This window comes from Amblyomma mixtum, chromosome 6, assembly GCF_055824585.1.
Source record: "Amblyomma mixtum isolate Tamu chromosome 6, ASM5582458v1, whole genome shotgun sequence".
In the NCBI taxonomy this organism is placed as follows: Eukaryota; Metazoa; Arthropoda; class Arachnida; order Ixodida; family Ixodidae; genus Amblyomma; species Amblyomma mixtum.
In genome coordinates this window covers 30,038,335-30,052,042 of record NC_143017.1, presented here as the reverse complement: position 1 = coordinate 30,052,042, position 13,708 = coordinate 30,038,335, and the positions used below count along the sequence as shown (strand labels likewise).

The 13,708-nt window shown below is 51.4% G+C and overlaps 1 protein-coding gene across 1 annotated transcript; it reads left to right on the top strand.

The window, feature by feature from the left end:
* Nucleotides 1-9,098: 9,098 nt before the first annotated feature.
* On the top strand, nucleotides 9,099-13,427 carry LOC149338625 (uncharacterized). The gene has a single exon (XM_089550768.1). It carries the CDS (start codon nucleotides 9,099-9,101, stop codon nucleotides 13,425-13,427), a length of 4,329 nt encoding a protein of 1,442 aa, XP_089406894.1.
* Nucleotides 13,428-13,708: the final 281 nt, after the last annotated feature.

Here is a 13,708-nt window from a genome sequence, read left to right as displayed (position 1 = left end):
TGCTTCGCAAAACGCACAATGATGCCTGGCGTCTTATCACGTTTAGCGGGAAGTCGATGAACAGTTGCTATCTCCGATTCCATCAAGCGAGGCACTCGAAGTTTATCAGCCACGTTATTCAATATGACTGTTAGATCCTCATCCTGCACTTCTTGTATGCCATGCAGTTCCAAGTTCCAAGCCTGCTTCGGAATTCGAGATCGTGTATCTCCTTTTCAAACTGAGCTTGTGCTGCCTGATTTAAGTCATCCTTTTTCTCAAGCTCCGATATCCTCTTTTTTAGGTCCATGATATCAGCCTCTTGATGGCCGACCTTTTGCTCAAATTCATCAAACTTCGAAGATATGAAGCTAAGAGACTCCTCCATGCTTTCAATTTTTTCTGTCAGGGGCATCAGCCGTTATAACTTTTGGTTAATTGAGAAAAGCGCGTTTGATATCTGTTTCAGAGCCACTACTTTCTTTACTACATGTGTTGCTACTTCCTGCACTTCTGCATGATGGGCACTGCCACGCTTTCTTTGTGGCCTCATACTTCGATTTGAAGGTCTTTTCAGTAAGACCAGCACATTTTCCAAAGTGATAGTTGCTCTCGCATTTGTAACATTCCACAAATGGCTCATCGTCAGAGATGATCACATCACACGTGCTACAGGAATCAGACATTGCTTGAAGTGTACAGAAGTACTCGCAAAATGGATCTCAGTAATGCAAAAAGCATAGCAAATGTCAACAAATGTCAGCAAATGGCAGCAGCAGCAGCAGCAGAAATACTATTAAAATGGATATTATGGAAACATAGGGCTACTAACCTGCAAAAGAGCAGTTTTACAAATGGTGTTCACGGCTTGCTGCCGCTGCTGCCAAGTGACGGGTGGCCGAAGATGCTCCGCTTTTTGTTGGGTCGAGCTGGCTGGGTGCGCATGTGCAGATGACTTCTTGCCAGGAATCCCTCGTCACTGGGGCGGATCCGTGAAATGTTCAGCCAGAAGTTGACGCAGCGCTTCGTGTGCACGTTCGGTGGGGCCTCGAAGTAGACCGCACTGCAAAAGAGCAGTTTTTCAAATGGTGTTCACGGCTTGCTGCCGCTGCTGCCAATTACTGCCTTATCGGAAATCATTTAAACCTCGAGGAATTCCCCTAAACATTTGACCAATAAAATACTGAAGTTGAAGAAAAATGCATTTTTGAACCATAAACGCCCGTTTATTTCTCCCTGAGATGGTCCAACAAAAAATGCAAATGATGGAGGGTTTAGTAAAACGGTTTATTGCTTTTCATTTCTGAGGTTTTAATCGGGGGGATTTTGTTTAAGCGAGAAAAACTTTCAAACTCTAGCTCTCGGGCCGTAAGTTGTCTCTGAAAGCGAGAATTTCTGCAGATGTCATTAAAATTATGCGGAGTGCTTTATAAAAATTAGTGTTTTTTTCTCGACCACTGAACTGTGCCTGGTTTCACGCGTTTTTGTAACGTTTAAACTGAGCTCACACCAGAGAGTAAGAGTAAGAAATGAGAGTAAGTAAAGCTCACTGAAAGCATTTAGTATTTACTCTGCAGTTGGTGCTTCAGTCGTCGTGGTCGTCAGGTGTAATCGTCCTGGAGTCTCTTATCAATAATATTTGCTGAGAGAAACTCGTCTTCGGCATCATTCAGCACATTTGATATCCACGTTAGACTTAACATTAGACTTAATGGCTGCAGTGATACGAGAAAAAGTGGCAGATCATTATTTTCAGGCTCTTTGTTTGGTCAGCAGCGAACCTGTAACACCCATGTCAACTGTACGTACAATAACCATACTAGACGACCGACGTGTAAATGGCCTGATCCAGAACTTTGACTGGGAAAGCTTAACAATACATCATCACACGGACGCATATGATTTACTTGTTAAGAAATTCAACGAAATTTACTCATGTTCCATGAGAGAGGTGAAGCAAAAACTAAGAAACCCTGAAAAGAAGTGGATAACAAATGACATGTTGGCGTTATCTTTTGAAAAAAGCAAGCTTTGGCAACTTTGTAAGAGTAGTCCCTCCGACACTGAGTTACAGAAGTTGTATCGTACAGTTCGGAATAAGCTTACATCAAAGTTAAGATTAGGAAAGCGGCGGTTTTACTCTGCTGAGTTTGTAAAATGCCGCGGTAATATGAAAAAAAATGTACCGGGCTTTCGTGCGGGTGATAACAAGTGCAATGGCGGCTTGCTCTGCATCTTCTGGGGGAGGTGTCTGGATGGAGAGGTAGTGTGAGGAGGGCGGAAAAAAAAATTACCGACGATTACGTTACTTCCTAATGCGAAATTTGAGCGCAGCAAATAAGCTGTTTCACCTTTTCGATAGATTGAGGCAAAGAAATCGAGCAACACATGTATGCGCTATCACAGAATTTTTTTTTTTATTTTTCACACGTATTCGCAATTTCGGCTCGGGCGGTGCACATATACAGATCCGCCGCCACCGATCTGGCTCTCTGATTGCCACCGCACAGGGATTGCATTGGAGGAGGAGCGAAGAAAGGAATTAAGTTCGAGCCGGCGCTTTGACAACCGGAGACTCGCAGGAAGAGGGGGGAGGGGGGCGGCGTGTACACCCAGCGGCAAACGATGGGGGCAGAAGCGCGCGCAGCAAGCGGACAACACGATAAAGGGAGGAGGGAAGAGATAGCAGCGACTGACTGATGCCGCTGACGCCGATAGCGCTGGGGGGATGAAAGGGGGGCGGAGCTGGTTACGAGGCCGACGACAACGCCGACGCCGACGACGACGCGAAACCCAGGAACGGACGCCAAAAAGCTGCGCTCTAAAACGTGGGGACTTCTTCATGCCATAATGGGTAAAACTAAGAACAAAAATCTAGATACTGAATTAAGCCGTACCTTTGGCAGTGAAAGTAATCAATCTACGGCGGACTCGTTCAGCGAACAGTTTGCTACATCTGTGACGGACTTAAAAGCGCAACCGCAAGCGCCTCCGGCGCCATTCAACGGTCCAAACGTATCAAACTCTGCGTACTTACCGACGGTTGATGACATTGAGTTATGGAATATTCTTCAGGTCCTCCCACTGAGCAAACCTCCCGGATACGATAAGATCCGACTACGAGATGTAAGAAATAATTACAGCAAACTAAAAATTGTGTTCCTGCATATTCTTAACGGCTGCTTCTCAACAGGGTAAATACCACAAGGTATGAAAATATCCGTTATACGGCCCATCTATAAGTCGGGCAAAAAAACTGATAAGAGGAACTACCGACCAATCGCTATATGGCCTACCATTACTATTTTAATGGAGAAAATAGTATATCAGAGCATGTTGTCGTTTGTGACAGATTTGATATCCTAACTGGCACACAGTATGGCTTCTGGCGCGAGACTAGCACTGTAGATCTTCTAGAAGATGGTTGTGACAATATTAACATGCATATAGAGAGAAAATAGTATATCAGAGCATGTTGTCGTTTGTGACAGATTTGATATCCTAAATAGCACACAGTATGGCTTCCGGCGCGAGACTAGCACTGTAGATCTTCTAGAAGATTGTTGTGACAATATTAACATGCATATAGAGAGAAATGAGATTGTCCTTGATTGTTCTTAGACTTAACCAAAGCTTTCGACACAGTGGACCACGGCATTCTGTTGCAGAAATTAGAGAACATTGGATTTCGCGGACCTTACCTCATATTTTTCTCAAACTACCTTTCAAATCGTGTTCAGGTTGTGCGAGTCAAAGATAATTTCAGCGACTTCAAACCTCTTCTATATGGCGTGCCACAAGGCTCCGTTTTAGGACCTTTCCTTTTCAATATTTATGTAAATGACTTGGCATATCTTAGACTGAATTCGGTACTTTACCAGTACGCTGATGACACAGCGCTCCTTGTTCCGAATGAGTCGTACAACAGGGCTCCAGAGCTGCTACAAACGGATGTTAAAAAAGTGTGTGATTGGTTTTCAGGTAACCAGATTTACATTAACAAGCAGAAAACGGCTCTGGTTTGTTTTAGAAATCCGCACAAAAAGGTCACATTAAAGGAATCTGTTATTTTGCACGGTACTTTCTGCCCTAGATGTCAATGCGTTTCACTGCCCTTGTCTGAAAGAGTCAAATATCTAGGTATTCATCTCGACGCCAACATGTCTTGGTCTTTTCATGTTGAGCATGTCATCAAACGACTCCGTGTAACTTCTATGTATCTTTACAGAATGAAATTCAATACTTCTGTTAGGTTGCGTCAGATTGTGTTTAAGGCTATACGAGAGTCTATATTAAGGTATGGTGTCACTGTTTATGGCTCATGTGCGTTGTCTAGAAGGAGCCAAATCGATAGATTACTACACAGAATTTCCGCAAACATTTTGTATGGCACGTCTAAGGAGACCTTAGATAGTGCTGAAGGAATGATTGCAGCTGATGTGTACTTCATTCAAGATTTATTTACACATGTAGTAATTAGTAGAAACTACTTTTCTAATAACTTTAAGCTTCCTGTGAACAAACCTAAAATACTAAGAAAAGTAGAGCCGTTTAAGCTTCCTAAGATATATACACACTATGGAAAAAGGTGGCGAATGTTCTACATCCCCTTCCTTTTTAACCAGCTTCCAACAAAAATACTATCATTGCAGACTATCAAAGAGGTCAAATCACAAGTAAAATCCTGGCTAGTTACGTCTAGAACCTTTAAAACGGTACACTGACATAATGGCTCGAAACACTTTGAAGGTCTTGTTGATATGTGTTACGAAGCACGGTTGCTTTTTTTGTTGTTGTTGCATGCTCATAATCTATGTATTTAACCTACTTTTTCAATGTGTACAAGTGTGATTGTTGTTCCTATCAATATATTGTCACGTGCTGCGCATGGGCTCTGAGGAACAAAGAAGACGTGCGGCGGCTGGAAGAAGAAGAGAAAGTCCAGTATCCTGCCGCCGGCGCACCAGGCTCTTCTCGACCTGCCTTGTAAATAGTATTTGTAAATAGAACCTGTAACAGTGTGGTGGAGGTGCTGGGTCGATCACCACGGACCCCTCTCGCAACCGCTGCAGCCGAAGAATCGCCGGATTGCCACCGTTGCCCGTGCAAATGCCCAAGGAAGCCGACGCACGTCCGACCGGCGCAGCAACGCCCGCTTGGCAGCACTACCGTGAGCCGCGGACGTTTTCCGGGAAGGCTGGCGAAGACGTGGATGATTGGCTCACCAATTACAAGCGGCTGAGCAAATACAACGGCTGGGATGCCACTCTTCAGCTGGCCAATGTCGTCTTCTTTCTCGATGGCACCGCGCTAACTTGGTTCGAAAACCATGAGGCATCAATAACGAGTTGGGACCGCTTCATGGAAGAGCTCCGCAGCTGCTTCGGGGATACCGTTGCCAAACGAAAATGCGCTGAGCAGTCTTTGCTTCAGAGAGCGCAAGTGCCTGGAGAGACCTGCACGACTTACATAGAAGAGGTCTTGAAGCTGTGCAAAGTCGTTAATCCCAGTATGTCCGACGAAGATCGCGTTGGTCATCTCCTCAAGGGCATCGCAGAGGACGTCTACAGCTTTCTTATTAGTAAAGAAAATTTAGACTCGCCCATGGATATCATCAAGCACTGCCGCACCTTTGAAGCTCTAAAACTGCGTCGAATTACTCCCAAGTTCGGTCGCCTGCCTAACGTCACCACCGTCGCCAGCGTGGATTTCCACGAGCCTGTGAATGCGGCGACTCTCCCTGACGTCATTCGTCAAATCGTGCGTGACGAACTCTCCCGGCATCAAGATGTTGCGCGCCGCAGTGAGGTCCCGTATGAGAGCTGTTCTCTGCAGGCGGCTCCCGCCTACCGCTCCTCCCCTTGGAGTTCGTCTGGCCAGGCCCCTACCAGTGCTCCTCGCATTGATTACAGCGACGCTCCCCGGATCACCCGCCCCGGCCCCAGGGCGCCAGCTCGTCCGCAACGCCACCTGCGGCAGCCGGAGTACGATGGTCGTTTCGACACTGGCTACGAGGAGTGTTATCCCGAGTGCCCCCCCGACCCACCACTTTGTTACCGCTGTGGTATGGTCGGTCACATCTCTAGATTCTGCCGTCGCCGGGGCCAGTATTCCCGCTCCCAGCGCCAATGGTCATACCCTCGCCCCAGTTTCAATGCGCCTGTTCATGACCGTGTCTTCACATCGTCTCAGCGCCCATCCAGTTACGCGCCACCACGGAACGACTCCCCTGCCTCTGACCGAAGTCTGACTCCACCTCCGCACCGCTCTCGCCGCTCGCCTTCTCCCCAACGTCGTTCCCCACCGTCCCCGGGATGGAGGTGCGGTCGCCGGATCATCGATAGTGCCAATTCCTCTGCCCATTGTTATGTTAAGGAACCGCCTTGAAGTTTTAGTGGACGGTATTTGCGTCATGGCCTTAGTGGACACTGGTGCCACGGTGTCAGTGATGAGTTCAACTTTCAAGAACCGACTGGGTCATAAAATAATGTTCGCTTGGGATCGTGCTGTTATATTCCGGGGTGTAGGGGGAGAATCATTGGTTCCGATTGGTATTTGTTTTGTGAATGTAGTGATCGCTGGCCACATGTTCCGAACTGAATTCACGGTGCTCCCTCGTTCTACGCATGACATCATCCTCGGTATTGACTTTTTGCACCAGTGCGGCGCTACTCTCGACTTCCGCAGTGGTGGCATATCGTTAAGTCCTGGCCTTCGGTCAGCTCTCATAGAAGACTCGCCAGTGGTTGCCCAAGTGTTTTCTGTCTCTGAAGATACCGTCGTTCCAGCAATGTCTGCCATATTCGTTCCCGTTGTGTCCTCGAGCACGATTTCTGATGCCTTCGATGCTGTGGTGGAACCTTGTTCCCTTAACTGTGCAAAGAAAAGTGTGCTATTACCCCGCAGCGTCGTCCATGTGACCAAGGGCCATGCCACTCTTTGGACTGTCAATCACTCCAACGAACCTGCAGTATTGCCATGTGGTTTAAAACTTGCTGGCTTTGAAGAACGTTTTTCTATACCAGTTGCCGCGATCACTGACAACGTGTCTCGTCCAACTAGACGCCGCGATCTGAGCGACTCTCAATTCCTAGCCATGGTCAACAAATCCCTACCCACTAGCGACCGCCAGGTACTAGTGGCCGTTCTTATGAAGCATGCTGACGTGTTTGACTTTGGTCGCGACCAACCACCGCCGATTCCAGCTTCCCGTACCCATCACATGATCAATACTGGATCTGCACAGCCGATTCGACAGAAGCCATACCGCGTCTCGCCTACCGAACGTCAGATAATCGATGAACAAGTCCGTGACATGTTGCACCGCGGCATCATTCAGGAATCCTCAAGCCCGTGGGCTGCTCCAGTGATCCTTGTCAAAAAGAAAGATGGCACTTGGCGATTTTGTGTCGACTACCGCCGGCTTAACACTGTCACAAAGAAGGATGTTTACCCGCTCCCGCGCGTTGATGATGCCATTGACTGCCTCCACTCAGCCTCCTACTTTTCCTCGGTGGATCTACGGTCCGGGTACTGGCAGATCCCGATCCACCCGCAAGACAAAGAGAAGACAGCATTCGTGACACCTGACGGGTTGTATGAATTTAATGTTATGCCTTTCGGCCTTTGCAACGCTCCTGCCACTTTTGAACGATTTATGGATACGCTTTTACGTGGCCTGAAGTGGCAAGTTTGCATGTGTTATCTGGACGATGTTGTTATTTTTGGTAGGACCTTCGCCGAACATAACAGCCGCTTAGCCATTGTCCTAGACTGCATAGAGAGAGCGGGCCTCGTGCTGAACTCGAAGAAGTGTCGCTTCGGTGAACGCCAAATTACTGTGCTTGGTCATTGTCACAAGGTGCGCGCATGCTTTATTTTTCTTCTTCCTTGACCGACCAAAGTGGCCACGGCTGGCCATGGCGCCGGCAGTATGCGGGCATGTCGCGACGCAGCGGCGATGACTTTGCCTTCCCCCGCGGGGGCGTTGACCTCTCGCGACGCTGGGGGGTCAAGACTACGCCGCCCCCCTCCTCAGAAGCGAGTGCTTTCGCGAGGGGGGACGGGAAGCGGCCGGTGGGTGCCCTGGCGCCCGTCCCAACCTTGAGAAGTTAACATCCCTCCTCGTTGGGACCATACCTTTCCTTCGCGTCCCCTTCAGTTTCTTCATGTCTCTTCTCCCCCCTTCTCGACATCTGTAAGTCGTTGGTGCACGGGGCCGAGAGGATTCGTTTGCTTTTATTTGTTTTTTTTTGTGGTTTGTCACGTGAACACGGTGGCGGGAAAATCACGACCGAGGCAGTTGGTTTAGAGATTTCGGTGCGTGCCGACGTGTGCGGGGTCAGCCAGGGTAGTGGCCGGGAAGTGAGCCTAGGCGGTGTCTGACGCGTAGAGCGCGGCGACGGCGGCCCCGAAAGACGCGTGGAAGACGCGTAACCCGGGGCCCAAGTGCGCCCGTATCCACACCCCCCATCAGCACCGCGCGCTTCCGCAGCCCGACGCTCCCTGCGACCGGACCCTGCCACTACGCAGCTAAGTCACCGATTCTCACCACTCGCTCCACCCTTTTCTTTGTTCAGTCGCTGTTCTCGCCCTATTCTTTTGTATATTGCTTTAATCGTGTAACTTTGTTGTATTGTTCTCGCCCTGTTGTTTTCCTTCCTATTGTTAATAGTTGTTTGTGTTCGATTCTGTGTTTATTCGTGTCGCGTCTCTGTATTGCCGCTGTTTTGTTGGGCCTTGTTTTGTAACTTTTTGTTGTGCTGGTTTGCCCAAGTATAAAGTGTTTGATAAGTAACCCGCCTACGCCTCATGCCTCCGGTCAACGGCTAATCAGGCGTGGCCCCTATCGCCGGTCAGCAGTCTAACCTCATCTTCCGCACGCGGGGTGGAGAGGTTGTCGCTCCTCCCCCTCCGAACTTACGGAGAGTGCAGCAGTGGGCAGGTTGGCCCGATTAATTATAACTTCGGCGCCAACCAAACATCTAGCCGCCCACCATATCCTGACAATTGGCGTCCGCGACAGGACTTGCTGACCACGATTGGCCTTGACCGCGAGGCATAGCATCCAGGCAATAATCTCGGGCATTGCGAGAACTGAGAACCAGAGCCTTGGCGCAATGGCAGATTTGGAGAAGATAATTGCTTTCGGGAGGCAGCTAGGCTTTGAGGGGGTAGCCCTTCAGGAATTCCTCAGAGACGAGCGCGCGAGGCACCGCGAGCACTTGAAAGAAGAGGAGCAGCGGCTTCGCGATGAGGACGAAAGAGACAAGGCGCGCTCCGCTCGGCGGCTACTAGAGATGAACACGGAGCTGCAGATTCTCCGCGCTAGAAGCGAGGGTAGCGTGAGCGCGAGTTCGGATTCCGCTGCAAATGGAAGTGAAGCGACATCGCGTTTCACAGGTGTCAGTCCACATAAGCTGATGGCGCCGTTTAACGATAAAACGGACGACTTGGACGCCTACCTGACAAGATTTGAGCGGGTCGCGGAGGCGCAGAAGTGGCCACGAGAGCAATGGGCTACAGCCCTGAGCACCTGCCTGACGGGAGAGGCATTGAGCGTTTTCGGCCGGATGCCTGGATCGGACGCGGGGGACTACGATAAAGTCAAGCGAGCTCTCCTGCTACGTTTCCACTTGACGGAGGAGGGGTTCCGACAGAAGTTCAGGGCAGAAGCGCCCCACGAACACGAAACTCCGTCTCAATTCTTCACCCGATTGGAGAATTATTGGGAGAGGTGGGTACAACTCTCCGCATCCGAGAAGAGCTACGAGGGTATTAAGAGCCTTCTTTTAACGGAGCAGTTTCTAGAGAACTGCACGCCTTCGATGGCTACTTTTCTGAAAGAGAAAACGGCAGCCGACACGAATGAACTGCTGCAAAGGGCTGACAACTATGTGAGTGCCAGGGGGGCCACTTACTTTGGCAGGCGCGAACCGAAGCGTGAGGCTCGGTCCGTGGACAAATCTTCGGATGCTGGCCGCAAGGGCCAACAGGGAAGGCCGCCATCAGCGTCCGTACCATCCGCGCTTCGCTGCTACATTTGCGGGCGATCGGGGCACGCCGCGGCGCAGTGCAAGGAGAACCGGAGATATTCTGAGCAGGGCAACAGGGCACTCCCTGGAGCAAAGGACGTGTCGGCCTGCATTCAGAACGGCTATTTAGAGCTGAAGGATGGTCAGTTCGTGCCGGTGGTGAACCTCGGCAGGGCCCAAACGTCCGGTACCCTTCCCGTCGTTGAAGGTCGCATCGCCGGGCAGAAGATAAAAGTATTAAGGGACACTGGCTGTAACATTGTTATTGTCAACCGAGACCTTGTCACAAAGTCCCAACTTACTGGCCGGAACCGAGCCGTTTACCTGGTGGACCGCTCGGTCAGAAGGCTACCCGAGGCACGAATCCATGTTGACACACCCTACTATAGAGGAGAGGTGCTGGCCGGATGTATGGAATCGCCGCTGTTCGACCTCATTCTTGGGAATATCGACGGCGCCAGGCATCCGTCCGAGCCAGACGCGACTTGGAACAGTACCGCCCCGAGCACCGAGGGGGACGAAACGGGTACATCGGATCCCGTACAGGGGCAGCCAAATGCCCCGGAAGAGCCCGCACCCGCGGCGGCCGTGACCACCCGTCAACAGTCCAGGCAGCAATCGTCGGAGACGTTCCGCAAGCTACGCGTACCAACCGCTATTGCGGGAGTCACACCGTCGCAGATGAGCCGAGAGCAACAAGCGGACGAGACCCTCCGACGTTGTTTCCAGATGCAGAGGGGGGAGAGAATAATCCAGTGCAAGGGAGGAGGCTCGTACACCTTTCTGCTAAGGAATGACCTGCTCTACCGCCAGTTCATGCCAGAGTCGGGCTCGTTTACTTTACAGCTGGTGGTCCCCTCTCAACATCGAAGCAAAGTTCTCCGCCTCGCGCACTGCGGACTGATGGCAGGTCATTTGGGGCGCAAAAAGACGTGTGACCGAATTCTGGCTGACTTCTTCTGGCCCGGCGTGCACAGTGACGCCGATCGGTTTGTGACGTCGTGCGACAGTTGCCAGAAGACCGCGCCACGGGGATCCGTCAAAAAGGTCCCCCTAGAGAAAATGCCTCTCGTTGACACGCCGTTTCGCAGGGTGGCCATCGATATTATTGGACCCCTCAAGCCCACGACTCGGAAGGGGAATCGGTACATTATGACGCTAGTCGACTATGCGACGCGGTTCCCAGAGGCAGTCGCCCTGCCCAGTATCGAGACGGAGCGGGTGGCCGAGGCTCTCTTGCAAATTTTTGCCCGAGTTGGTGTGCCCGAAGAGATGCTGAGTGACCGAGGGTCGAATTTCACCTCGGAACTCATGACAGAAGTCGGCCGTCTGCTGTCCCTTCGCCTGCAGACCACCTCGCCGTACCACCCAATGGCGAACGGCCTCGTTGAAAAGCTGAACGGGACGCTAAAGAAGATGCTCCGCCGTATGTGCACCGAACAGCCTAAGGACTGGGACCGGTTCATCGAGCCTCTTTTGTTCGCCTACAGGGAGGTACCCCAGGCCAGCACGGGGTTCTCCCCTTTCGAACTTTTGTATGGGCGGAACGTGCGAGGCCCCCTCACCATACTGAAGGAATTATGGACCGGGGATAAACTGGAAGAGGAGACCAAGACAGCCTACCAGTATGTGATTGACCTGCGGGAGAAGCTCGAAACGACCTGTCAAATGGCACATGAAGCGCTAGAAGAAGCAGGCGAGCGATACAAGCGGTATTACGACCGCGGGGCCAAATCGAGGGCACTACAGATTGGAGACCAGGTGCTTCTACTGCTACCAACCGAGCACAACAAGCTCACAATGAAATGGAAGGGTCCCTATGTGGTTAAGGGAAAGAAGGGGGAAGTCGACTACGTCGTAGACGTGGAGGGAAACCCGAAAACATTTCATGCCAATATGCTGAAGAAGTACTTCAGCCGGGTCCCGGAAACCGACTCCCACGTGCCGGTGGTGGCGGCGGTAGCATCCGATATCGAGGAAGGGGCGCTGGTGTGGCCTGTAGGTGAACAAGCCGACTACCACGATGTCGCGGCGTCCGAGAAACTGACCCGACCACAGGCAGAGGAGCTGCGGTCCCTAATAGCCCGATACCAGGAGCTGTTTTCCGATCGGCCAGGGTACACCACGTGGGCCGTGTGCAGTTTGACGACAACAACCAACAGGCCCATCCAGGTCAAACAGTACCCGCTTCCCTTCGCTGTGCGTCAGGAAGTTGAGAGGGAGGTGGCCTCGATGATGCGGATGGGCGTGATCGAGAAGTCGCGCTCACCGTATAATGCGCCAACCGTCCTTATAAAGAAGCCCGACGGTTCGAACCGCTTTTGCGTAGACTTCCGAAGGTTAAATGATGTACTGGTCGCCGACGCCGAACCCATCCCCCGCGCCGACTGCCTCATCGCTGAGGTGGGAGGAAGAAAGTTCTTCTCCAAGATGGATCTCGCAAAGGGCTATTGGCAAGTCCCTCTGGATGACAGATCAAGAGAAAAGACGGCGTTTTCGGCTCCCAGTGGCCTCTACCAATTTAGGAGCATGCCTTTCGGCATCAAGACCGCCCCAGCCGTCTTCGCGAAGCTGATGAGGAAGCTTCTAGACGGGATAGACAACGTCTACCATTACTACGACGACCTGCTCGTGGCGACCGAGTCATGGGAGGACCATCTAAGGGCACTGGAGCAGGTTCTCACGCGAATCCGGGAGGCCGGGATGACAGTGCACCCGAAGAAATGCGAACTCGGCGTCGATCAGCTGTGTTTCCTGGGCCACACGATTGGAAAGGGGACCCTTGGTCCCATGGAATCAACCTTAGAAAGGATCCGCCAGGCCCCCCGACCGATGACCAAGCGCCAAGTGCGAGCATTTTTGGGCCTAGCAGGATACTACCGCGAATTCATCCCGAATTACGCAACTGTTGCCGCCCCTCTGACAGACTTGACCAGGAAGCTCGCGCCGAACAGCGTTAGGTGGGGAGGGGAAGAAGAACAAGCCTTTAACAGCTTGAAGCGATTGCTCTCAGAAGCCCCCATCCTGCAGGTTGCAGACTTCGGCAAGCCATTTGTGCTGCGTACCGACGCCTCAGATCAAGGGGTTGGCGCGGTACTCCTGCAGGAGGGGGGCGGACTTCTGCACCCCGTCGCCTACGCGAGTCGGAAGCTACTTCCAAGAGAGAGGGCATACGCAGCAGTTGAAAAGGAGTGCTTGGCCATTGTTTGGGCGATCAAGCGCTTCAACTTCTATCTATACGGCAAACGGTTCACCGTCCAGACTGATCATCAGCCCCTCAAATATCTGAACGAGGCTCAGTTCATGAATTCACGGCTGCTTCGCTGGGCGCTGCTCCTACAGGAGTACGACTTCGGAGTCGAGAGCATTAAAGGAAAAGATAACGTCGGCGCAGACTACCTCAGCCGGGCGTGAATCGGCATGGAGGGAACTACATGCGCGCTACGGCGGCTCAGTTTCCCCCTTAGTTAGTAAGTTAGTATATTCTTTTTTTTTTCCTTTGTCTGTCGTGGACCTTTTGTTGTGCTTGGAATGTTTGGCAACGCAAAATCTGCGGATGTTGTGTGCAGTGTTGAACTGTTTCAATTCCAAGTGCTGTGTGGAACAGTCTGCAGTGACTGTGATGTGACTGCGTGAAGTGTGCAGTGCGCGACTGTGCGAGCCATCGTGGGAAACGTTGTGCGACGAAGAACTGG